General features: G+C 56.5%; 9 protein-coding genes across 9 annotated transcripts; 6 read left to right on the top strand and 3 right to left on the bottom strand.

Annotated features, from left to right (window-relative positions):
* Positions 1–256: 256 nt before the first annotated feature.
* C8Q71DRAFT_783718 (uncharacterized protein) lies at positions 257–2,200 on the bottom strand. The gene has a single exon (XM_047924992.1). The coding sequence runs from the start codon at positions 2,062–2,064 to the stop codon at positions 664–666; it is 1,401 nt and encodes a 466-aa protein (XP_047774159.1). The 5' UTR covers positions 2,065–2,200; the 3' UTR covers positions 257–663.
* Positions 2,201–2,547: 347 nt separating this feature from the next.
* Positions 2,548–4,580, bottom strand: C8Q71DRAFT_783717 (aryl-alcohol dehydrogenase). Its single transcript, XM_047924991.1, has 13 exons — positions 4,358–4,580; positions 4,178–4,304; positions 4,081–4,117; positions 3,938–4,027; positions 3,777–3,878; positions 3,651–3,717; positions 3,547–3,584; positions 3,419–3,494; positions 3,346–3,360; positions 3,194–3,294; positions 2,997–3,139; positions 2,813–2,943; positions 2,548–2,745 (listed from the first exon to the last, which is right to left on the bottom strand). Exons 1-13 carry the CDS (start codon positions 4,386–4,388, stop codon positions 2,660–2,662), a joined length of 1,044 nt encoding a protein of 347 aa, XP_047774158.1. The 5' UTR covers positions 4,389–4,580; the 3' UTR covers positions 2,548–2,659.
* A 215-nt stretch (positions 4,581–4,795) lies between these two features.
* Positions 4,796–7,865, top strand: C8Q71DRAFT_783711 (kinase-like protein). The gene is made up of 7 exons (XM_047924990.1): positions 4,796–4,954; positions 5,009–5,220; positions 5,270–5,658; positions 5,861–6,577; positions 6,634–6,752; positions 6,805–6,970; positions 7,023–7,865. Exons 2-7 carry the CDS (start codon positions 5,024–5,026, stop codon positions 7,529–7,531), a joined length of 2,097 nt encoding a protein of 698 aa, XP_047774157.1. The 5' UTR covers positions 4,796–4,954; positions 5,009–5,023; the 3' UTR covers positions 7,532–7,865.
* A 312-nt stretch (positions 7,866–8,177) lies between these two features.
* On the top strand, positions 8,178–10,950 carry C8Q71DRAFT_841972 (RNI-like protein). Its single transcript, XM_047926541.1, has 8 exons — positions 8,178–8,288; positions 8,347–8,499; positions 8,564–8,851; positions 8,920–9,105; positions 9,161–9,258; positions 9,317–9,384; positions 9,435–10,381; positions 10,441–10,950. The coding sequence occupies exons 1-8, from the start codon at positions 8,229–8,231 to the stop codon at positions 10,486–10,488; spliced, it is 1,848 nt and encodes a 615-aa protein (XP_047774156.1). The 5' UTR covers positions 8,178–8,228; the 3' UTR covers positions 10,489–10,950.
* Positions 10,951–11,102: 152 nt separating this feature from the next.
* C8Q71DRAFT_783709 (beta-glucosidase) lies at positions 11,103–14,634 on the top strand. The gene is made up of 11 exons (XM_047924989.1): positions 11,103–11,373; positions 11,424–11,856; positions 12,083–12,184; positions 12,238–12,336; positions 12,407–12,500; positions 12,560–12,688; positions 12,744–13,081; positions 13,133–13,250; positions 13,304–13,954; positions 14,004–14,053; positions 14,111–14,634. The coding sequence occupies exons 1-11, from the start codon at positions 11,214–11,216 to the stop codon at positions 14,523–14,525; spliced, it is 2,589 nt and encodes an 862-aa protein (XP_047774155.1). The 5' UTR covers positions 11,103–11,213; the 3' UTR covers positions 14,526–14,634.
* A 2,203-nt stretch (positions 14,635–16,837) lies between these two features.
* C8Q71DRAFT_850976 (uncharacterized protein) lies at positions 16,838–18,174 on the top strand. Its single transcript, XM_047926748.1, has 3 exons — positions 16,838–17,136; positions 17,231–17,408; positions 17,464–18,174. Exons 2-3 carry the CDS (start codon positions 17,332–17,334, stop codon positions 18,047–18,049), a joined length of 663 nt encoding a protein of 220 aa, XP_047774154.1. The 5' UTR covers positions 16,838–17,136; positions 17,231–17,331; the 3' UTR covers positions 18,050–18,174.
* A 349-nt stretch (positions 18,175–18,523) lies between these two features.
* C8Q71DRAFT_783697 (aryl-alcohol dehydrogenase) lies at positions 18,524–20,965 on the top strand. Its single transcript, XM_047924988.1, has 15 exons — positions 18,524–18,837; positions 18,895–19,021; positions 19,081–19,117; positions 19,173–19,262; positions 19,327–19,428; positions 19,488–19,554; positions 19,612–19,649; positions 19,710–19,785; positions 19,844–19,858; positions 19,919–20,019; positions 20,088–20,182; positions 20,243–20,293; positions 20,361–20,434; positions 20,513–20,569; positions 20,648–20,965. Exons 1-15 carry the CDS (start codon positions 18,807–18,809, stop codon positions 20,731–20,733), a joined length of 1,047 nt encoding a protein of 348 aa, XP_047774153.1. The 5' UTR covers positions 18,524–18,806; the 3' UTR covers positions 20,734–20,965.
* Positions 20,966–21,077: 112 nt separating this feature from the next.
* Positions 21,078–22,069, bottom strand: C8Q71DRAFT_727104 (uncharacterized protein; the record flags this gene model as incomplete). The annotated part of the gene is made up of 4 exons (XM_047921822.1): positions 21,078–21,194; positions 21,262–21,384; positions 21,445–21,699; positions 21,749–22,069. 4 exons carry the CDS (start codon positions 22,067–22,069, stop codon positions 21,078–21,080), a joined length of 816 nt encoding a protein of 271 aa, XP_047774152.1.
* On the top strand, positions 21,999–23,750 carry C8Q71DRAFT_783670 (uncharacterized protein). The gene is made up of 6 exons (XM_047924987.1): positions 21,999–22,369; positions 22,431–22,480; positions 22,616–22,667; positions 22,728–23,026; positions 23,082–23,473; positions 23,540–23,750. Exons 1-5 carry the CDS (start codon positions 22,254–22,256, stop codon positions 23,300–23,302), a joined length of 738 nt encoding a protein of 245 aa, XP_047774151.1. The 5' UTR covers positions 21,999–22,253; the 3' UTR covers positions 23,303–23,473; positions 23,540–23,750.
* Positions 23,751–23,813: the final 63 nt, after the last annotated feature.

Below are 23,813 nucleotides of genomic sequence, written 5' to 3'. Positions count from 1 at the left end.
TTTCACCACGCCGCTCGCAACATCGTCAGCACTTCAACGAGCTCCTCCTTCACTGTCCATCAGTGGATACAAGTGCACTACATTTGTACTCTCATTGACGGACTCAGGGGACTAATTGCACTGACGACTTGGAGGAGATGTAAGCCAATGCCATAGACGCCTGTGTGATTTCGCGCCCACGTGATTGACACGCCAACTAATCTTTGAGCGAGTGGTACGCGTCGAACGTGAGCATGCAGTGGCTTCAGCAACACAGGATCTCGGCGTGACGGGTTAGAAATTCCTGCAGTATATACAGATGACGGGAGACGACGACCATATGTGTAGGCTACAGGCACTGGAGGATAGAATGCGACTAGGGACGGATGAAGGATGCGAGTATGGTGATATGCAAGAGATATGGGAGGAGATGAGTGCGGACATGAGCGAGGTCGGAGATGCGTGAGAGGACGAAATGAATGTGGGTTTTGAGCTATCCTGAAAGAGTCCGTGATCGTGAAACATAAGGAATTCGAACCATTCTATGGTTCTGTCGTAAAGAGGCATGCTGGCATACGCACGCACTGCGTGCTCATGATGGTCAGGGATGAGACTTGGCCTCGCCGGGAGAAGAACCCATGCAAGTGTGAAGAGTACTAGGTGATCGAGCATGAACTGCGAGACTCAATTCGCACCCGCGACCTCCTCGCCCTCGCCACTCGAGAACACCACGTGGCCCAGAGCAGAACGCGGTCGCAGCGGTTTGTCCTCTTCCCCGTCCTTGCTCGTAAAACATACCGCTGAACGTGGTCTCGCCGATGAGCGGTCCCGGAAGCGCAGGGTCATGGACGCGACAAGCTGTGGCATAGTCATGACGCTCGGAGCAGAGGACGGTCCAAGCTGGTCAGGGATCTTCGGGACCGGTGAGGTCGGCTGAGCATCCGCGAGTTCGTCTGTCGTCGGGTTCTCCATAGATCGAGAGGTTGGAACGGAACGAGCAAACTTGTCCGCGATAGGGGTCGGCGATGGGGCCACCGACTTGAAAGACGTAGGCCGACAGCCTCTATCCGCCAAGGCCCTCCAAAGTCGCGTCGCGAGTTCCACATCCTGCTCGATACACGCACTCAACTCGCCCCTTAGCTCGCGCGCACCGCGTGCATGCCAGGCAATGCTCCTATGCACTACTGCGAGGTACTGCGTGTCCGCCGTCGGCTTCTTCACCTTGCGCGCGCGTCGAGGGGTCGGTCGGAACGGCCCACAGCCGGCGGAGACACTGTGGCGCCGCGTACGGTGGTGCGGGACGTTCGGGTCCGCCTTCGCGTCTGGCGTGTCCGGTTCGGGGTGATTGTTGACAGGGATGGCGACAAATGGACGACGCGGAGCTTGGGGGCCTTCCTTGGAGAAGGATTCGGTAGGTGCACACGAGCTGGCAATGCAGGACTGCGTGCACCTACGACGGACACGTCGCCAGTCAATGTCACGACGGATCTCCGCTTTGTCCCCGGTTGGCACATTCTGTTCGTCCCCGTCCCGCTGTTCGGGCTCAGGGCACGCGTCGAGGCCGTCTTGCTTGTCAGCACGACGCACCGGGAAGTCAATGGGAGCCGACGGGAAGGGGATGATACTCTGCGACGGTGGCTCTGGGATGTCGCTGGGGAACGCGACGGGGGCCACTCCAGAGCGCGAGGCGTTGGTGTTGGAGACGGACAGAGTTGGCGGCGCCTTCTTGGTCGTGCAGCCGGCAGGGGCTGGGAAGCGCGGGCCACAGCGAGGGGGCGACGAGTTGCGCTCAGTGGCGCGGGCGTTGCTGACGGCACAAGGGTCGACGCGAGGGTGCTTGCGAGAGTGGAGGCGGGGGAGGGGGAGAGGGTGGTACATGGCGAGACAGGGTGGGGTCGTGAACGTGGCGGGGGTCGTGGCAGACGACGGCGAGCGCGGTGAAGGAGAGAAGGAGACCGGGGAAGTTGAAATAGTGTACAGCGTGATGGGGTGAAGGGGCGGAGGGGCGCGCCCACAACGCCAACGCCTTCGCAAACTCGGAATCCCAACACGCTCCCAGCCGCGACGCGCCCACGTGCTGCTCATGTGTTCGCGTACCCGCCCTTCGCGTCTCCCTCCATCCAATCATGCTCGCCCAAGTGTGACCCCTGCGAGTTGCTCGGCACTTTCGCTCTACATCAAGCGAACCCCACCGAATCCGCTTTGCTTCGTTATGCCACACTAGGACAGCAGAATGCGCATGAATTCGCCCATACTCACACGATGCGCAGATCTGTGAACTTTGACCTCTGCTAGACGGCGGCCCTAAGGCGCGCATCTCCCGAAGAATAATTGCGCTCTACAACTCTTGCAAAAATCTTCCATACGGCCCTGAAGAAGCGGGTCGGGGGTTGCATATCCTCGAGTACAATTGTCACCCTGCAGTGTGCATCAGCTGTGAGGCGCAGCACCTCTTCATGGCCGCTTTAGCCCCTTCGGAGATGCTTGGTGTAGTCAATCTCGAGCTTGTCATTACATTGTCTTGAGTACTGAGTGTTTTTTCCACTGCGGGTCCGTCCCGATGGCCGATGATGTGCTATCTCGTTGACAATCCCATTGGACAATGCTAAAACTTACAATGTTACAGTCGCCGACTATATCATACAGCATAGGTCTTTTTTCCGTGTCCCACGCAGACTGCTTAGAGCTGTCCGATGATTGGTTGGGCTGTGTACGGCTCCTCCAGATACTTGATCTCTTCCTCCGTCAACTGCACATCGAGTGCGCCTATCATCGCATGGGGCTCAGCAAGTCGCTCGTCATCGGAAGCGGAGGCTCAGAAATGCCCACTCACCGAGAATATCCTTCAGCTTGTCGAGACTCGTCGTGCCCACAATCGGCGCAGTGACACCCGGCTTAGACATGCACCACGCCATCGCGATCTGTGCCATGCTAACGCCTTTCTTCTTCGCGATCTCCTCGACGCTGTATACTGTTGGGAATCGTTGATACTTCGATTGAATAGGATGAAGGCGTACTGTGAAACGATATCAGATGTACCCGAAGCCTTGTATTGTGGCAAGAACCAGTCGGTATCGCCACGCTTCGACTTCTCGGTCAGCGGCCGGGTGAGCAGCCCACGTGCGAGGGGAGACCATGGGATTGACCCCACACCAAACAGCTGTGCACTCTCGTCAAAAGATCAACTGAAAGTGTAACAAGCGGATTACAGTACCTTGAGTGTCGGGAACATCTCCCGCTCCTCCTCGCGATAGACCAGGCTGTACTGGTTCTGCATCGAAATGAAGGGCGTGAGGTTGTTGTTGACGGCGTAGTCTATTGACAGCTCAGTCGGACTGTGCATTTTATCAGTTCAGGCCAACGTACTCTGCATGGCATGGACTAAGAATGGGTGCGTCAGAGATGAACTTGAGATGATATAAGAGCATCAAAGACATACATTGGTACGCGTAGCAAGAACTCATGCCAATGTAGCGGGCGTAGCCCGCCTTCACGACGTCGTGCAGCGCTTGCATCTGAGAAGATACAGTCAGTACAGTCTTCTTCTTTGTCGAAAATCGGTCCTACCGTCTCCTCAATCGGTGTGTTGTAGTCGAAGCGATGGCCTGAGGAACATAAAAATGTCTGGTCACTATACTGTCGATAATGAGTCCCAGACTATACAGACGTACATTGAAACAGATCAACGTAGTCAAGCTGTAGGCGCTCCAAGCTGGCCTTGATTGAATCGAAGATGTGCTGGAGCATATATCATAGTGAGCACGACAACATAGAGCGGCGTCAAAGTATGTACTTGCCTTGCGACTGAGCCCGCTCTGGTTAACGAGCTTGAAATCGTCCCGAGTTACGCCCGCGCCACCGAACTTGGCGTCGTACCGGGGCAACACTGGGTTGAAGACCTATGTAGGAATGCGTTCAACACATGCATGCAAAATGGTACAGTGCCGTAGTAACTTACCTTGGTCATGACAACAATCTCCTCGCGAGGAAGGTTTAATTTCTTGATAGCTTTGCCAAGAATGACTTCGGAAAGACCGTTCGAATAAACCTAGGACCACATATATGAATTTGAAACGCTGTGGAGATAACGTTCTTGGGTACATTTGCTGTATCGAACGTCTGGATACCGGCATCGTACCTATTGCCCACCAACGTTAGGAGACCGCTCGATGATGGTGGGTGTGACGGGGTGACTTACGCATACTTGATATGCCGGATGGCCTCCTCCTCGTCATCGATGACCCAGTCAGCCCAGCCTGAACTGCCGTACTGCATCGTCCCGAGGATGATCTTCGAGACTTTGAGCCCGGAGTTGCCGAGGCGCACTAGTAGTCAAGCATCAACATACTGTCGCTGCGAGTCCTGACAGCGATCGCACCGTATTGCATCTTCTTCGGGGAGAGGGCCATATCGCAGTGTGCCGTTGTGAGCGACGCGACTGCAGCTGTACAGAGCGTATATTATGTGGGAGACGGCGGACACGGACATCCGGGTGACCTCATGGTGACTAAGTGCCACTCGGACTTTGAGTGGGAAGGTAATTTGCTTGTTGAGACAACACGGCCGGTCCGGAAGCGGCGGAAGCCTGTGCACTGGATCCGACACCGAGACATATGGGAGGCCTCAGACGGCGGTGTGCCGCAGAAAGCCTAGGTTGAGGAAGGCACGAAGCCGGGCCGAGGGAGGTGAACATAGTGCCCTGCCATATATGGGGAGATCTCGATCGAGGCCGGTTGAATTCCGCGGCTATCGGGATTGGGCGGCTGAGTCAGCAGAAGTTGCGAGCCTTTCTTTCGAAAGGAGACTCCCTGATTGGGCCACCCCTGGCGCACGTTAGTGCAGCGGCGTGTTCATCGACCAAACCACTCTCCTCGCCGCCTGCCCCGTCGTCCAGCCCCGCCAGCACGTCCCCCGCACTGCCGCAAGCCGTACACAGCACCCGCCGCGAAGCCGCAAGCAAGGTCGGACGGAGTAGGTGGGCCCTTATCTTGCTAGCCGCCCCCGCGAGTGTGCTTATCTCTCATCACAGTCGACCCGTTCAAAGATGTCACACGCCGGTTCATACGATTCCTCTCACTCTCACTCTGTCATGACCGAGGACGAGGAGGACTGGGAGGACTACGTGAAGGGCGGTTACCACCCCGTCCACATCGGCGACACCTTTTCCGACGCCCGCTACACCGTCGTCCGCAAGCTCGGCTGGGGCCATTTCTCCACCGTCTGGCTCGCGAAGGACGCAAAGTACGTGCTCGCGCTGCCTCTCCGAACTCACCGTCTCATCGCCGCCCAGATTGAACCGTCATGTCGCCCTCAAAGTCGTCAAATCCGCACCACGCTATACGGAGACTGCTCTCGACGAGATCAAGCTGCTCCAGCGACTCATCACTTCCTCTTCTCCCTCCGTGCAGCCTACCCCCGACAACCCGATTCCACCGCCATCGCCGTCCCAGACACACCCGGGACGTTCCCATGTCATTTCTTTTCTAGACCATTTCCGACACAAAGGGCCCAACGGCACCCATGTCTGCATGGTCTTCGAGGTGCTCGGCGAGAACCTGCTGGGGCTCATCAAGCGGCATCAGAACAAGGGTGTCCCGATGCCCCTCGTCAAGCAAATTGCGAAGCAGATCCTCCTCGGTCTCGATTACATGCACCGCTGCTGCGGCGTCATTCACACGGGTGAGTGCGTGGGTTCATTCAGCGGTCGTTGAGCGGGCTATTGTCGGCGCGCTGCCATCGAGTGCTCTCTCAACGGGTCGCCCGTCGTGTTCATGCCCGACTCGTCTTGCCTAAAGTGACGGGCATGGAGAACGGAGGCTCCTACCCCTTTGCATCGGGTGACCTGTTGATCCGGAGCGTTCACTCATCGGATCTTCCGCAGACCTCAAGCCCGAGAACGTCCTCATCTCCATAGATGATGTCGAGTCGATAATCGAGGCTGAGCTTGCCGCGCAGTCTGCTTCCGCAACACCCCCGCCAACACGGCTGGTCGGTGTCCCGCCTTCACGCGGCCGTGGTGGGAACCAGACGCCGCGTTCAGAGTCCATTTTCATTACCGGATCTCAACCACTCCCCTCACCATCATCATCCTTCGGCTCTACCTCACACCTGGACCGATGGTCATTCGGTATGAGCAAAATAGAGGCAGACGGCGCTGTGAGCGGCCCCGGGAGCCCTTCGGGGAGTATTGATGTCAAGGAGATCTCGAAACGCGCAGACTCGACAGAGCAGGCGGCTGAGCGCATGTCGGGCGTCAACTTGAACACCTCGCCGTTTGGCGAGAAGACCCGCCCGGAGAAGGCGAAGTCGTCAGCACCAGGGCTGTCGTTACTGTCGCAGCAGGCACTTGCCTCGCGGGCACGGGCGCCAGGACTTGCACCTCCCGCAGAGGTACCGATACCTGGTGAGTCTGGCGCACAGCCGATACCTGGATCGAGCGGCCATCCGCCACCACCACCGTACTCGTTGGAGGCGAACAATTTGTCTGGGGGCATGACGGTCCCGCCTACAGGCGAGAGCGCGATGTCAGTGGACCCAGCGATGCCGGCTATGGAAGGGATGGAGAAGATCACCGTCAAGATTGCCGATTTGGGTAACGGTGCGTCTTGATTTTGACGATTTGACTCTCGGGCGGGACCTGACGGTAGCTTTCAGCGACTTGGGTCGAGCATCACTTCACGGATGATATCCAGACACGACAATACCGGTGTCCGGAAGTGATCCTCGGCGCGAAGTGGGGACCAAGTGCGGACATCTGGAGTGTGGCCTGCATCGTCAGTAGACCGCTTCAACATTCGTGGCTGCTTTTAACACATTCGCCCGCAGATCTTTGAGCTGCTGACCGGTGGCGACTATCTCTTTGATCCAGCGTCCGGGTCACGGTACAGCAAGGATGACGACCATATGGCCCAGATCATGGAACTTATGGGCGAGATCCCGAAGAGTATCGCCTTTTCAGGCAAGTATAGCTCAGACTTCTTTAATCGGAAAGGTGTGTCGGCTCTGATCTCTACTGTGCAATTTGCTAATCTGCCCCATTTCAGGTGAGCTGCGACACATCCAGAAGTTGCGGTTCTGGCCACTAGACGCGGTCCTACACGACAAATATCTGCTCCCTAAGGAAGAAGCAGACCTTATTGCCTCCTTCCTTACTCCCATGCTCCGCTTGCACCCCGACAAGCGTGCACCCGCCAGCGAGCTCATTCACCACAAGTGGCTCGAAGACGTCGTGGTACAGGGTGAGATCGATGTCATGCGACGGCAAGAGGAGGAGCGGCGCCGGAAACATACCGAGGGCAGCAGGTCTGCGGGCAAACAGCCCATGAAAGACTCAAACGCGGACGCGATGAAGCCTGTCGATACGGATCCCACAAGTCCGCAGAGCATGAGTGGCCTCGGCGCGGACCTCGACCGCGTTGTCCCAGTGCCGAAGCTCACGACACCTGTGCCCACGAGCTCGACGGCGAAGGAGAACGTCCAGTCCCATATGCGGACAGGGAGCGGCGGAGTGCCGACGCTACATGCGATACCCACGAACGGGAAGACGAAGTGATGCCCGCATGAGCAGACGTGCATGGGACGCAGTTTAGATGATATATAGCGTTACTGTGATAGTGTGTTGCTGTGACTCTTTCGCCGTGTTGGAGTAGCTTGCGTGTTTGTTGCTGTAGTCGTGAATGTGCTGATGCATTCTTACCTAGTGTACGAGTCAATGCTTACTGTATGGCTAGGGCGTCCGGGCAATTTGCCGGTACTGTAAGTACTGGCGTAGCCCGAGAAGATAGCTATAGTAGAATGAGAACACCTGTATCCTCTCTTCCTTATTGTGTTATGTCCTGGTCGAAAGAGCACATCTGTTAACGAATAATCTATGTTCATGAACCCTCCGTCCATCTCAGAGCCCAATACTGTATGTACTGTAGATCGGCCGGTACTGCCAGTGGTCAGAATACTAGGCAATTCACGATGGGCGGGAAGAGGAGCAAGTCTCATGATCAACAAGAACATTCTCATCAATGCTATCAGCCGACCGTGGTCCGCGGGTGGTATTCGACTCATCGAGCCCATTTGTGGCCGGCATGTGGCCAATTACCCAGAAAGGAGAGGATGATTCGGCGCACGCGCCGGGACCGCGTTATTTGGACGTGTTTGGTTTTAAATGAGACGCGTCGTGACCGTGACCCGCCTTGACCCTCTTTCCAACCCAACACCGACACCGGCAAGGACAAAGACTGCGTCGACCACTTCACATGAGCCGCAGAGCTAACAATGTCCGCGGGCCAACGTCCGCGCTGACGGACTTCCTACGGGTGAGTTCCCACTTCTTGTGCGTCGTTGTAGTAGCCTGAGGCTCACGCCACAATATAGGAGTCGGGCATTACCCCGACGACGATAGCTCGCCGGACAAGGACTCGGAACCAAGCTGAGAACCCAGACCAGCCCGAAGCGGGGCCTAGCACAGCGGGACAGGACCAGGACCAACCCGCTAACGGGAACCGGGAGGAGCGCGGGGCAGCCGAGGTGAGTAACGCACCGCACGGCCATAGGCCAGCGCGCCGCATACATCTCACCCAACGTCCTCCAGAACGGAGACGATTACGACTCTGACAACCTAGACGAACCGGAGGAAGAGGAGACACCCGCGCCGAAGAAGCGCAAGCTGTCCAAGGCCGCGGAGGCAAAGCTCAAGGCTAAGGAGAAAGCCAAGGCCAAGAAGAAGACAAAGAAAAGGGGCGACGATGACGACGATGACTACGAGGACTCGGATGACGACCCGTACAACGCGCTCTCAAAGATGTGGAAGGGCGACCTGCCGAAGCCGCCCATCGGGAGCTTCGAGAAGTGCGCCAAGTGCAAGACGCAGTTCACAGTGGTGCGTCGCGCTCGTGGTGTTGTTCCGTGACGCGACGAGAGTTGAGTTTTCTTTTTTTGGTGTTGTAGACGAAGTATACGCTTGCAGCGAACCCCCCACCGGGATGGCTCTGCCATCCGTGCGCGAAATCCGGCGGCTCGGACCCGTTCAAAAAGCCAGCAGCACCGAGGAAACGCAAAGCACCTACCGATAAGCGTGTGGTGGTCTACTTCGAGGAGAAGAAGTTCCCGAGTCTGGTATCGCTATGCATAGATGTAAGGGGTATTCCTCCAATCCTTCTGCCTCTGTCATACCTAATTTCTCCCCCAGCTCCTTGGTAATTACATCGACGACGTCGAAGCCCTAGGCGATATCGGCAATCTCAATTTGGACGAAATTGCGAAGACAATCTCGAAGAGCCGGCGCATGTGAGTCGGCCATGCTGTCGCGTGCACTTTTCGGATCGCGTAGCTAACACCCTCGTAGCACGGCGCAGAACGCGCCATTGTTCTATGACGTTGAGAACACCCGTTTGACCTTGTACGACGTCACCAGTATGTAAACCCAATCCTTCTGCGTCCAAGTCACTCAAGTGGCAGCACAGACTTAGAGGCCCCTGCGCTCTGTGCATTGGCCAATCTCAATCCTAATATGACACATCTGCGCCTGGACTTCTGCGGACGCATCGACAACGAAGTGCTGCGTCACTGGAAGACTGCGCTACCGAACCTCAAGCGTCTCGAGCTTCTCGGTCCTTTCCTCGTGAGGGCCCCTGTATGGCAAGAGTTCTTTCGAGCCCACCCATCACTAGAAGGCTTCCTCATCACACAGAGCCCACGCTTCGACCTGGAATGCATGCGCGCCCTCGTCTCGAGCTGCAAGAATCTCAAGGAACTGCGTCTCTCCGAGATCGGTCTCATGGACGACGAGCTCCTCGACTTGTTGAAGCCCCTCGCCGGCACACTCACCTCGCTCGAGATCTCCCGGCCCGGCTCAGCGGCCAGGCCCGATCCACTGAGCGAAGAGGCCCTCATTGACCTCATCGCCGCCGTCGGGGGCTCGCTCACGCACCTCAACCTCTCTCATAACGGCGACATCACGGATCAGTTCCTCTTCAAGGGCCTCAAGCCGCACACGCGCAAGCTCACCTCGCTCAAGCTCGCCGGCACGCCCGAGCTAACGAATGCCGGTGTCGCGGAGTTCTTCAATACCTGGGTTGCGACCGCGCAGACGGCGGGCAAGACGCCGAACCCACCGCTCGAGGTGCTCGACATGGATCGGGACCACCAGCTCGGCGCGGACGCGCTGTTTGCGCTGCTAGAGCACTCGGGGCCGGCGCTGAAGCATCTGCGCATCAACCAGTGGACCGCAGCGTCGCAGGAGTCGTTGCAGACGATCGCAGCACGTGCGCCGAATTTGCAGACACTTGATGTTGGATTTTGCAGGGAGGTGGATGACTGGGTCATCAAGAGCTTGTTGGAGAGTTGTCAGTCGCTCAAGGAGGTGAAGGTGTGGGGATGCCAGAGGTTGACTGTGGACTGTCCTCGTAAGGTGGGTGGCATTTGTTGCGATCCGCTGAGACTTGTGCTGACAACGGCCCACATCTGCAGCGAGACGTCAACATCATTGGCGTCGAGGCTGGTCAGCTTGTCTCGTAACGACGACCGCATCTAGTGGCGCTGAATCTGACTTGTAATTATCCTCTTCGCTCTGTCATGTCGGTCGTATTGCTGTGGTTGTGATATATCTAATTTGTATCAGCTCAGAATATGCATCTACTGTACGTGGTGCTCTAAGAGAGTAGACGGCGACCCGTGGTCGAGGATCACGAGGCAGCGATACTCATCTACTCATCGCAGATTGCAGAACGGGAGATTGACAGACTAGATCCGTGCCCCACAACGACAGATACATATACGACGAGCGGGCGGGAAGCGCAGGGGTGCGAGTAGATGCTCGTGCGCGAGCCATGGAACCATTTGGGCTCCAAGGTGCATGGGTGCTGAGAAGGGGGTGGCGGATGGATGTCAAGGAACGCGTTGATCACACGCACCAGCCACCGCAGTCGTTGCCGGCGGGAATGCGTTGAGGAGGCGAGCACATTGGTGGCGATGTTCCTGAGGAGAGGCGGAAATGACTGGAGGGACGCGGAGGCTGTGGCCGGGCGAAGGGGCGGGGAGGCACGTGGCGGACCGAATGCCGGCTGGCGGAGAAACGTCGGAAACGCGTCTGTGCATCTGCTCGTCCCAAGTCGTCCTCCGCGTCTTGCCACCCCCAATTTAAACAGACCCAGCCATGCTCCCTCCCTCCAACCTCACCAGACCGCCCTCCCAGCGTGTACACCGCCCTTCCCGTCGATCCCCCCCATCCCCCTGATCGCACGATGCCGCCGTCCGACTTTGCACAGGCGAACGTCCAGGACGTCGTCGAGCAGCTCACCACAGACGAGGCCATCCTCCTCACCGCAGGCGTCGGCTTCTGGCACACCTATGCCGTCCCCAGGCTCTCCATCCCCGCCCTCAAGACAAGCGATGGCCCGAACGGTATGTTCTCGACTCTCCAACCCACGAGCACACCACCTCACAGCTCGCAGGCATCCGAGGCAACCACTTCTTCATGGGCACCCCCGCCAAGTGCCTGCCCTCTGCCACCGGCATGGCCGCTACCTTTGACACCGAGCTTATGCACCAGGTTGGCCTCAAGCTCCTCGCCCAAGAGGCCAAGCTCAAGGCCGCCTCCGTCTGGCTCGGTCCCACCTGCAACACCCAGCGCAATCCCCTCGGCGGCCGCTCCTTCGAGTCGTTCTCAGAGGACCCTCACCTATCCGGCACCATTGCCGCCGCGTACATCAACGGTGTCCAGGAGGGCGGTATCGCTGCCTGCATCAAGCACTTTGCCACCAACGACAAGGAGAACGACCGGATGGCGTACGACTCCATCGTCAGCGAGCGTGCCCTCAGGGAGATCTACATGATGCCCTTCATGATCGCGGAGAAGCACGCAAAGCCGTGGTGCTACATGACTGCGTACGTCTTCTCACCGTTGGCCTTCTCGAGCATATCATTCCAACTCTATGTCGCGCGTGAGGTCACCGCGTCGTCTACCGTTGATGCCGCATGTGAGGGTGTTATATCATACATGCCTCGCGTTGTTGTGGAAGCTGCCTGCCACCACGCCCTGATTACCTTCTACCATTGCACCCGCATTTCTCCCATCCCAGTCTCTCACGCTGACTGCTCGCACCCCTTCTAGCTACAACCGCGTCAACGGCACGCACCTCTCGGAGAATCCCAAGATCATCCGTGACATCCTGCGCGCGGAATGGGGCAGCGACGCCCTGGTCATGAGTGACTGGTGCGCATTCAGCGAACCCATTTGCCTCGGAGAGACATTGACTCGCGCATTAGGTTCGGCGTGTACTCCATCGACCATGCGATCAATGCCGGTCTCGACCTCGAGATGCCGGGCACGAACAAGTGGCGGACCCTCGACCTCATGAACCGCTCGTGCGTACCAACTCACCAGTTATGCAGATGCTACCCGGGAAGCTGACGACACGTGTATCTGTGCATGTAGTATTCAGAGCAGGAAGATCATGAAACGCACCGTCAAGGAACGCGCCGCGAAGGTGCTCGAGCTCGTCCAAAAGTGCGCCAAGGCAGCACCGGAGGTACGCAGCGCATCCGCAACCACACAGTGCACCTGCTGAATCTGCGACACCCGACACAGATCCTTGACGGCGACGGCCAAGAGCACACGGTCGACACACCCGAGGAGAAGACGCTCATGCGCCGGCTCGCCGCAGAGTCCATCGTCCTCCTCAAGAACGAGGGCAGTGTCCTCCCGCTCAAGCCCAAGGTATGTCTGCTCTCGCACGCTCCACCCGCTCAACCGTTCATCCGCTCTCACCCAGGAGCAGGGCCTGAAGAAGATCGCGATCGTCGGCGGGAACGCCAAGGCGATCGTCATCAGCGGGGGCGGTTCCGCGGCGCTCAAGCCGTCCTACTTCACGAACCCACACGACGGACTCGTCGCCGCGCTCAAGGCGCTCGACCCCGACGTGGAGATCACGTTCTCGGAGGGCGCGCGCGCGACGATGCTCACGCCGTCGCTCGACTACGACATGTTCACCGCGGACGGGCGCAGGGGATGGATCGGCGAGTGGTATAAGCATGAGAACGATGAGAGCATGACACCGGTGGGCGGCCCGATTGAGGAGCAGTATATTGATGAGACGAGGATGTTCTTCAGGTGAGTGGAGATGTTCGGAAGTTGAACGTGCGGAGATTGACTAGGCCACAGCACTTCGTACCCGGCGGAACTCACGAAGCGCTGGACGCTCAAGGTCAAGGGCCAACTGAAGCCGCGAGAGAAGGATACTCTCTTTGAGTTTGGCCTGACATCCGCTGGACGGGCGAAGGTCAGCTCTGACTGATCTTGCTGTCGCATCACGGTCTCACGACCCTTTGTCAGCTCTTCGTCGACGGCAAGCTCGTGGTGGACAACTGGACGAAGCAACTCCGCGGTGACGCCTTCTTCGGCTCAGGCTCCGTCGAGGAGAAGGGCACCGTGCAGCTCAAAGCCGGGGTCAAGCACGACATCCTCGTCGAGTTCTGTAACGTGCGCGCGCCCGCGCCGAACGACCCCGACGAGGCGGTCATGGACTCGAACCCGGGCGTGCGGCTCGGCGGCCAGGAGGTCGTCGACCCCGACGTGCTCATGGCCGAGGCCGTGCAGCTCGCGCGCGAGGCGGACGCCGTCATCGCCGTCGTCGGTCTCAACGCGGACTGGGAGACGGAGGGCTATGACCGCACGACCCTCGCGCTCCCACCCCGGACGGACGAGCTCGTCTCGAAGGTCGCCGCGGTGAACAAGCGCACCGTCGTCGTCACCCAAAGCGGGTCGAGCATCACGATGCCGTGGGCGGACGAGGTCCCCGCGATTGTGCATGCGTGGTACCTTGGGAACGCGACGGGCGAGGCTATCGGCGATGTTGTTGCAGGGAAGGTGAACCCGAGTGGAAGGATGACGCTCACGTTCGCGAAGCGGCTGGAGGACTATGGCAGCCATGGCCACTTCCACTCGGAAAATGGCAAGGTTCGCTATGCGGAGGACCTATTCGTGGTATGTGAACACGCGGACCCGCGCTTTATGTCCGCTGACGCTGTCGCAGGGCTACAAGCACTTCCATCATCGCAAGCTCGCGCCGCAGTGGTACTTCGGGTGAGTTGATCCTCCGACATTTGCAATTGCGAGCGCTCGCTAACGCACCTCGCCCAGCTATGGCCTCTCCTACACGACCTTCCGCTACTCTGCCCTATCGCTCTCGAAGCCTTCGGTCTCGAACGGCGACTTCAACCTCACCGCCAAGGTGACCATCCAGAACACAGGCGCGGTCATCGGCTCCGACGTCGTGCAGCTCTACATCACGTTGCCGAGCACGTCGGAGCTCACGCACGCACCCGTGATGCTCAAGGCGTTCAAGAAGGTGAAGGACCTCGCGCCGGGCACGAGTGAGACCGTCACGCTCACGCTCGACAAGTACGCGGTGTCGTACTGGGAGGAGCGCATCGCGCGCTGGGTCGTCGAGGACGGCGAGTACCTCGTCCGTGTTGGCAGGAGCAGCGCGCCGGAGGACTTGACGCTCGCAGCGACGTTTGCGATAGAGAAGGGTTTCGAGTGGAGCGGGCTGTAGACGGACCTGCGGCGCAAAGTGTATGATACTAGTTGATACCCCGTGGTTGGCAAGAATGAGAAGTTCAATGTATGTACTAGTACGCAATTGCATGGCGGTGTGACCTCAATCGCTTTGGGATCGTATAGCTGTACACTGAGTGGGTTAGCTCCGGGTTTCGCGCGTGTTCGACTCATCGCGGCGTTGTTCCCTGTATGAACCGTACTATCTGCTGGAAGTCACATTGGGCCCATCTGTCAGCGTCAACGTACCATTTGTGCTGAATTACAAGTCAACGAACAGACGGCGTCTCTGCGGAGAGTCGCTGGAGACACCACCTGTGCTTGCCGTAAGTATGACAGAAGCTCCCTGAACATGAGTCCTGTTGCTCGCGCGCAGTAGAGGTGTGCCCCGCTGCCGGCGGCGGCCCTGTACAGGCTAAAGACACACCACCACAACGAAATCATCCTCTCCTCAGCGAAGAAAGGCATTGAAATTGAAGGTTTTGCCCATTCAGGCATGTGGAGAAGATTCCGCTGTCATTATCGTGAGAGGAGAGGGTGTTGTCGTCTGGCTGCCGTTTAAATTTGTAATGCTATACTTAGCAGCGCGGCCAGCCCCTTAGAGGACTTGAGAGACGGGCGCATCTGATCTAGTGTGCCACTGTCAACTTGAAGGTGAAAGACGGCGATGGAAGGCGGCCTAAGAAGAAAGCGCGGGAACGAAGGAGGCTGTTCAGAATGCAATCAGCAATTTCAGTCTACTCAATTCAATCCCGCGAGAGGAGCGAGGGGAGGCGAAAAGGACAACTTGAAGCGTCGCCGAGTGGTAGGTTCCTGCCAACCGACGGCTTCCGTAAACTCACCGCTTCCGTGACTACCCACGTTGATTCAGAGGCCATTACCGTGTTCTGGCAACTGTCCAGCAATAGATCTAGTATGCAGCTGCGAAATGGTATCAAACTCTTGTTCTGCGTCTGTGTCGGGCCGCCAGATGCGTCGAACTTGAAGTTGCATGAACAACACTGGCTCACTCAATGCATCCCAATCCGGACAGCACAATTTGGTCTAGGTACCGACAACGTACCGACGTGCATGTGTCACCGCTAGCGTCCAGGCTCTACGCCTGTGCCAGATACTGTGGTCCGTGCCGTCTGGCTTGCTGCACAGGTGCGTTCCGCTCAGGCGCTGCGATGCATGGAGATCCAGCGATCAGGAGGCCCTCGTGAAACGTGTGCGAGTACGTACGACGGTGCTTACCACCCATAGCCTGCAGTTCGAAATGCGGTAAACTCTGGGCTAGAGTGCACGGTATAAATCGGGCAGAATTGTACCGTAGCTAGGCTCACGACGCATGGATCATGAAATGATGAAGGTACTGTACTGGCGCAGGAACGCGGCGTTATCACTGACTCAAGCATGTGCACTTTTACTTCCTAGAGTCGAGATGCCGGCGCCATGTCATTGTCAATCATTGACTTCACGCACCGAGGATGCAATGGATTACCGTATATGCCACTCTCCCAAAAATACATCCACCGCATATCGCATGCCGGAAGCGAATCGTATCAGCGCTGGGCTTATATGTCCAGCCTGCGGCGACCACAGGCCGACAGCAGTTGGCTGGTCATGATACTCAGAGGTGGACGCGTTGGCCGGGTGGCGGGAGGGCGATCAATGTGCAGTGCGTGCCGGGACCCGACATGTGATCCGGATTTTCATTTGTCGTTCAAGAATCAACACGGACCGGGATGGTCCCGATCCTCTGTAACAGTACAGTCTACATCCTCTGCTCGGCGCCGCCCAGTGCCCTCCACCCTCGAGGGTGTGCTTTCTCCAAACGCGAACGCGCACGTCCCATCACAAGTGGGCAGTGTCAACATCGACAACTCGGGAGAAATCTGTTCACCTTCTCATCAGACTGCTGCACACCATGGCAGCGTACTGTTCAAAGACTCGCTGTCCAACTGTCCGACTGTTGTCTGGTACTGACAATGACATGGGCACAACAGTCGCTCAACGTACCAGCTGCTCCATCAATCTGTCGGCCTTCTCAAGTGCCTCGCGTTACGTGGTCGTCAGTCAAGCTGTTTGCCCCGGTTCTCACCTAGGAGATAGCAAGCTTGTGATGCGGTACTAGTAGACTCTTGACCAGCAGGAAGAGAGGCTTTCGGAGAGAGAGAGCAACTGATCAAACATGAAGCATATATTGCAAGACTGCCCCCCCTGGGTGGTAGCGCAGTGGAGGCAATCAGCACCCAGTGTGCGGTCGTTTATCACGGCGAAGACGTGGAAGTGTGGGATACGGTGGGATGTAAGTATAAGAAGTCAACAGTCGCACGGCAGCAGAGCTAGATGCAGTGCTGAGATGGGCCGTTCCCGGCCGATCATCAAGCGGGTCGAGAGTCACCATATCATTCCGCGCTGCACGCACCGAGCGCATACCTGATGCATGTCCAATTGATGCGGCGGGTGTTCTACCCCCACGCAGAACACAGCAACTCGTGGCTGGACGTTGCCAATAGCAACTTACTTCACTGTATATAACACGGCTGATGAACCGCAATGTCCCCCAGCTCTCAGCCCTTTCACTTTCTCAGAGCTCAAGACTTTTCGAGTACAGGTACTGGTTGGTGAGTCTACTCCTTCCGTTCCGTGAAACCGTCGCCCGTGCTCATGGTGCCTCTTTCTCCTCGATTGCCCGGCGTACGTATACGTCCACCGTAGCCTTGCTTGTTTGATCTTATTGCATTCACTTTCACGACCTCGCTCGACCTCATCCAAGTCTTTACGACCACATTCCCTACGCTCTAACTCACTTGATCATCATGCGCACCACTGTCGCCGTCGCTGTTATCCTCGCTGCCGCCTCTGCAGCACCATCCTTTGCCGCCCCCATCACGTCGTAAGTCGATCCACATTTGGCCTGGAATGCCTTGTTGACGCTCCATTTCCTCCAGTGCTGAGTTTGTCACTCGCGACACCAACGGCGAACTTGAGGCGCGTGGCAAGGGCGGGAAACTCTTTGGCGGTGTTGTCAAAGGCCGCCCCCACTTCCTCCGTGAAGACAGCCCTGAACTGTACGCTCGCTCCTTCGAGGACGAGGGCCTCTACGCTCGCGATACCAACGGCGAACTTGAGGCACGTAGCAAGAAGGGCCTCAAAACTGCCGGGAAGGTCCTTGGCGGTGTTGCCAAAGGCCTCCTCCACTTCCTGCGCGAAGATGACCCCGAACTGTACGCTCGCTCCTTCGAGGACGAGAGCCTCTACACTCGCGACATCAGCGGCGAACTTGAGGCGCGTAGCAAGAAGGGCCTCCGCACTGCCGGTAAAGTCGTTGGTGGTATCGCCAAGGGTCTCCTCCACTTCCTCCGTGAAGACCCCGTCCTTGTCCGTGCCTTCGAAGAGGAGCCGGAGCTCTTCATGCGCGGTTTCGAAAGCGACGAGCTCATGGCGCGCGAATTCGATGATGAAATGCTCATGGCGCGCGAATTCGATGATGACATGCTCTTCGCGCGTGATATGGAAATCGACGAGCTCGACTGATCTTTCGGGCAGGGCTATGATAGTGTAATATATGATTCGTATCTACGAGCTATAGGGCTTGCTCGTTTGTTGTACAGGTCGCTGTCGAACGCTATGAATTCAATGCTCTGGGCTGAGGACTCGTACAGATGCGTGTTGTACATCACTGTGCTCCTTGGATTGACTGAGGGTGAGTTGTATGTACGTCCTGCGCGTAACACGTGGGAAGAGTCCCAGAAGCTCATGTACATTACGCTGCACCCTCAACTGCACAACTTTTAGCGCACATTGTGACAACGCTCCCTCTCAAACCGATCCGAGATTTTGTGTACTGTAATGTGACCGTTTAGTCTTGGAACGCCGTCAAGCACCAGTCTTTCCGACTCTTCAGTGCCGACTCTTCAGTGTGTGAGTGGCACCGGCGCGTCGCTCACGTGAGCGCGTTTGAGGATCCGAATGCAGCGCGTCAAGATCGGTGTAAGTTACGCGGAGAGTCTTCGGTCTTTATGCAGTGGCGCAACGTCCACGATTTCCTTCTCTTTCCGCGACGCTACTTTTCAGTAATCCGTCAATTAAGTAGCCCCAGCCGGAGTTCCGTTGCTTCAGCTGATACCCTCGTTAGTCAAGGCAAGATGACACTGCGCAGTCGGGCCGTAGATTCTTCTTCTCGACTGTATATAAAGTTGCACTCTCATCTGTGTCGTTATCGGTGGAGTCCTCGAATAGACCCCCTTACACGACAGGACGCCGACCACTCGAACTACACGGCCTCAAAAGGATGTCCCTGAAAAAGCGACCTATGCAATATGGTGAGCAAGGCAAACTCGCTGTTTTTCGAATGTCAGGTTATGCCTTCATCTCTCCAGTCCGCCTGGGAAAGTCTGGTCTGAAGGTGTCCAAGATCATCCTGGGCTGCATGTCCTACGGTAGTCACGGTTGGAACGAATGGGTCATCGACGACCAGGAAGAGGTCACTGAACACATCAAAGTCGCGTATGTCCTGCCCTCTATTTTTGCGCTGCGGCCGTTGATGTCTGGAAACCAATATACAGGTATGAGCTTGGTATACAGACGTTCGACACCGCCAACGTTCGTCGCCAGAAATTTCTGTCGTTCAGACGCTCGTTCAACGTGATGATTCCAGGTCTACTCCAACGGACTGTCAGAAGTGATGCTTGGCAAGGCCATAAAGGATCTCAAGCTCCCGCGCGAGGAGCTCGTCATCATGACCAAGGTATGTTGTATGGTCGGCGTGAATGCTTCCGAGTCGAATACGTCTCATCTTGGTTACATCCTAGCTCTGCGGCTCAGTTGCTCCCAAGTATGACATGAGCCTGATGCGCATGGGCGTAAAGCCCGATGAAGTCGGGTTGGTCAACCAGCACGGCTTAAATCGCAAGGTAAGTCCGACTGCATACCTCATATTTGGCAGCATGAGTTCATTATGAATGAAACACAGCACATATTCGACTCCGTAAAGAAGAGCTTGGAGCGTCTCGGGGTTGATTACATCGATCTTTTGCAGTGTAAGTCCTTCGAAGTACCCAAGGCAGGGTCATCCTCTGATTAAAAATGTATCGCAGGTCATCGGTTCGACTACGAGACGCCGATCGAGGAGACGGTGGGCTTTCCGTTCATGCAATGGACTCCCGATGCTGATTGTTGAACTTTTATACCGCAGATTTCAGCACTTCACGACGTCGTCAAAGCTGGGTATGTTCGCTACATTGGAATGAGCTCGTGCTGGGCGTACCAATGAAAGTACATTGCTCGAGAGTATATAAGGCATTCGTTGCTGATACACTGATTCTCCAGTCCACGCCATGCAGAGTGCGTCTCCTCCTGCATAGTGATTCGCCCAAGGTTGACTCACCAAGCACTGCATGGTAGACTATGCTATCCAGAACAATCTCACACCCTTTGTCTCAATGCAGAACCACCACAGCCTCGTCTACCGCGAGGAGGAGCGTGAGATGTTCCCAACGCTCAAGGTCAGGCCGCATATCTATGGACGTCAACAACTCAGCTTACCTCAGGCTGCCCCATGCCATGTGGTTAGATGTTCGGTGTTGGATCTATCCCATGGTCGCCCGTGGCGCGTGGTGTCCTCACTCGACCGCTCGCTGACCAGACAAAGAGAAGTCAGACAGATCAGTACGTCTTGAAACGTATGAGCAAGTGATGCGTTGCGGTATTGACTTCTAACGTCGCTAGGTTCGTGAAAACGTACGTGGACTACCCGGGTACACCAGAGATCGTCAAACGGTACGTATTTGATGCGACGTGGATTCCGCCGAGCATAGGTAACCTACGCACTCTTCTGGCGCTGCAGTGTCGAAGACCTCGCGAAGAAGAAAGGCGTCAGCATGGCCCAGATCTCCATCGCATGGAGTCTCTCCAAAGAGGGTGTGTAGTTGATCTTCACTTGCACGTTAACACTGTCTCATTTTTCACGTCGCTCTCCGACGACCCCCCTTTCTTCAGTTGTCAGTGCACCCATCGTCGGTACGACCAGCCTCCAGCACCTTGGAGACATGGTCGGTAAGTACGGCGCTCCCTTCGGCGCTTACTTGACTTCTGGCATGAACATCTAATACTGACGCTCGTCTCCCACACCAGGTGCAGTCAACGTCGAGCTCACTGCGGAGGAGGTCAAGTACCTCGAGGACCCATATGTGCCTGTCCCGATCAGCGGACATCAGTGAATGCGTCCGCGAGACCGATTAACGCCCACGCGCGATCCTGCTACTCATCTTCGCGGGATCGGCGTTATGGGTGTCCGATGTACCATGTTTTCTAAGTCAGTCGGATGGCAGTGTGCTTGGGTCAATGTTGAGGCACCTCCTGGACACCATAGAGGCCCACAGAGCTGGCGCCAAGGGGGATCGGTGCTTGCAGTGGACCGACTAGTATGCCTTACCCGAGTTGTCCGTCACGTAGTGTAACATGTATCAATGTGTTGTCGCTGTTTCATCACATCTGAGTCGTACGAATAGGTTGTGTGGCCTTACAAACGGATGAACTAAGATCGTCCCGCACCATATACCGGTTACCGCCAGTGGACTTCTGCCGTGAACTTGTTCTCTTCGACGTGTTGCAATGCGACGAGCCACAATCGATCTAGAGACATCATATCGGATGGCAGTCTCGGCATCGGTGAGATTTCCTGCATTAGCCAGTACAACTTACAAGGTCAGAGATTGCAGGAGGGGCCACTGAGACGATGGACTGACCTCAAACAAGTGTGCGTAAGCTTGCAGTATAAGAAACACGACCTGCAGCCTGACGACGGGCCCTCCCGATTCGTTGTATGCTTCAAGCTGTCGTTCAGTGTATATCTTCGAGTTTCCCGGCCACTGCGATACGACAGACATCATATGTCAATAGTCACGCGAGATAGGTCTTCGCTAACGTACCATGCAGAATATATGAACCTTTGAGAACCCAAACGGCGCAAAAATATCTTCGACAGGGAGGTGCAGCCGCTGCAAGGCTCTCACGGGGTCCAGATACAAAAGAAGGAGCGGCAGACCACGTCCCGGAGGCTCTCCAACGAGGCTGAACACAATGGGAGCAGGATATGGATCGATATGCGGGGGCAGTGGCGTCACGGGCTTGGGTGTCCGAATGGGCGGCCATTGCGCAGTCTCTCCTTCAATGGGTGACGAAACCTCGATCTCGAAACAGAGTTTCAAATTCGATAGGCGACATAGTCTCTACCTCAAGTGCCAGTGGCGATACAGTCCCAGCCTCGAGGGTCTGCATTTCCTCTAGCTGGATGGATGGGACCATCTCTATCTCGCTTCGTCGTGTATTCTTTGGCTTGAAAAGCGCCATGATGTCGGACTTGATCTGTACCCTGACGTGTGGCGCTGTCCTAGATTTTCGGGACCGATACGGCTTTTCGCACTCGGAGAGTGCGGGACTGGGTGGCGGCGCAAGAACGGCGAGTTCGTCGAGGCGCCACTCCGATAGTCGCAGGCAGGGCGGCCCCTGAACGTAGAGATGAGACAGCGAAGGGGCAGCATCGTAGAAAGACATGTAGTCAATGCGGGAGCGACTCTGTGGGGTCAGACTCGGACGGGAGAATCGGACTGGTGTCCCTGCGCATACAATTTGCGCCAATATATGCAAGACGAATTATGCTACTCACATGGCACCATGGACGAAGCGTTGGGAAACGAGTCAACGGCGCCCGCTAGAAACGTGGCTGTGGTCATAGTTCATGATGATGATGTTAACAATAGGCTACTTCGTCCAATCAGAAGCTCGCATGGTCATCCCGGATTCCCAGCGCTGCGTGCTGACTATACTTGCGCTGAGAGGCGTTTGGCTAGCCTGCTGGATATGAAGTACTTAAGTATCAAGCATGCTGCGTGCGTGAGGACTGCGAGCGACAAACTTTGTGTTACGCCACCGTTCGAGGGACGCGAGACACGAGCGGGAGCATTCCTAGATACGAGCAGTCATGGTCAAAACAAGCGATTCGCGCGATACGCGTGTTTACCACGAGCTAGACTTTGGCCGCCGAGACGGACAACAATGAGAGATGGCTCAGATACGTGTTCAGAAGCCTCACAGCTTCACCTGCATGGCGATTGAACGTCGTCACGGTACAGCGATATAACGCTAGACTGGCCTGGTGCGAAGCGTCCATCCATATAATTCATATCTTCCACGCGGCAATTGTGGTGCTCACCTCTTTGTACGTCCGAGCCAGCGTGGCGAAATGTAGGGCCAGGAACCCGGCGCATGAGGGCTCTCCGAGTCGTCGGCCTGGGAGCCTCGGTGTCCCGCGGCGGATGAGCCTAATGAGACTCGTCCCGTTTGCTGGGCCACCTGTGCGTGTACGACCCCTTGTGGTGGTGAAACGCGACGTTGTGGATCAAATGAACGAGTGGGATATGTCAGAGATGTCGTGCAGAAACGTTGACCACGCTTGCTATATCAGGCCTGATGCTGATGTGGCGTTTGCCGTGATATATAGGTCCTGTCAACCTAGTATGTACCGCAAGCACGCGCACGTCCATGAGTACACTCTCCTCGCACTCACTGGCATCCCCTCGTAAGACAATAGACAGTACTGGTGTTATTGACAAGAATGCGATAGTGGTGGTTGATATTCTATCGTGTTGTATTCGGCCGCTGTCAGACATGGTGAGTGTTGGTTCAAGGAGGTACCGGCTTGCTGCCAGTGCAGCGTTGGTGGCTGTACTAACATATCTGCACCGCCCCCGTCCACAGCCGTCTGATCGACTCCTCGCGGCCGCATAGCATTATGTAATGCGCCTACAGAATCCGGTATGTTCAGGGACTTCAGCTATGTCAATAGCCTACTATTCTGGAGCCTTTTTCGCCCCATAACGCCGCTGGGTAAAATACTGGGTTCACTGATGTAATGCACGCGGGACGTCCTCGACAATTGCTACAGGTGCCTGCTCGTATGTAAGTGATCGCATTGTTTACCGGCGCAACAGTCCAGTCAATCGTAGTTATTTCATACGTTCATAGTGTGCCTACGAACCTGAATTTTACACTGATGTTACATGATTGCCCAATCGTTCCACCTATAGGCCCGGATCGCATCAGCGCCTGTCAAGATACGTGACACTCCTCCATCCGCGCTTTCCGAAATTCCATCCTCGCTTGGCCTGATGGGCCGCTCAGGTTGATGCCGCCGGCATACATTGCGCTCTAGCGGGTCTTCGATGACGGCGAAAGCGCTCGGACACAGGGCAGCCCTACAAAAGTGCGGAGTAGGGTTGCCGACGCCCTTAGCTCGCAG

This window comes from Rhodofomes roseus (assembly GCF_022264815.1).
Source record: "Rhodofomes roseus strain CIRM-BRFM 1785 chromosome Unknown C8Q71scaffold_28, whole genome shotgun sequence".
Taxonomy (NCBI): Eukaryota; Fungi; Basidiomycota; class Agaricomycetes; order Polyporales; family Fomitopsidaceae; genus Rhodofomes; species Rhodofomes roseus.
Note: the sequence above shows the minus strand (reverse complement) of the source record. Positions and strands in the feature narration are given on the sequence as shown.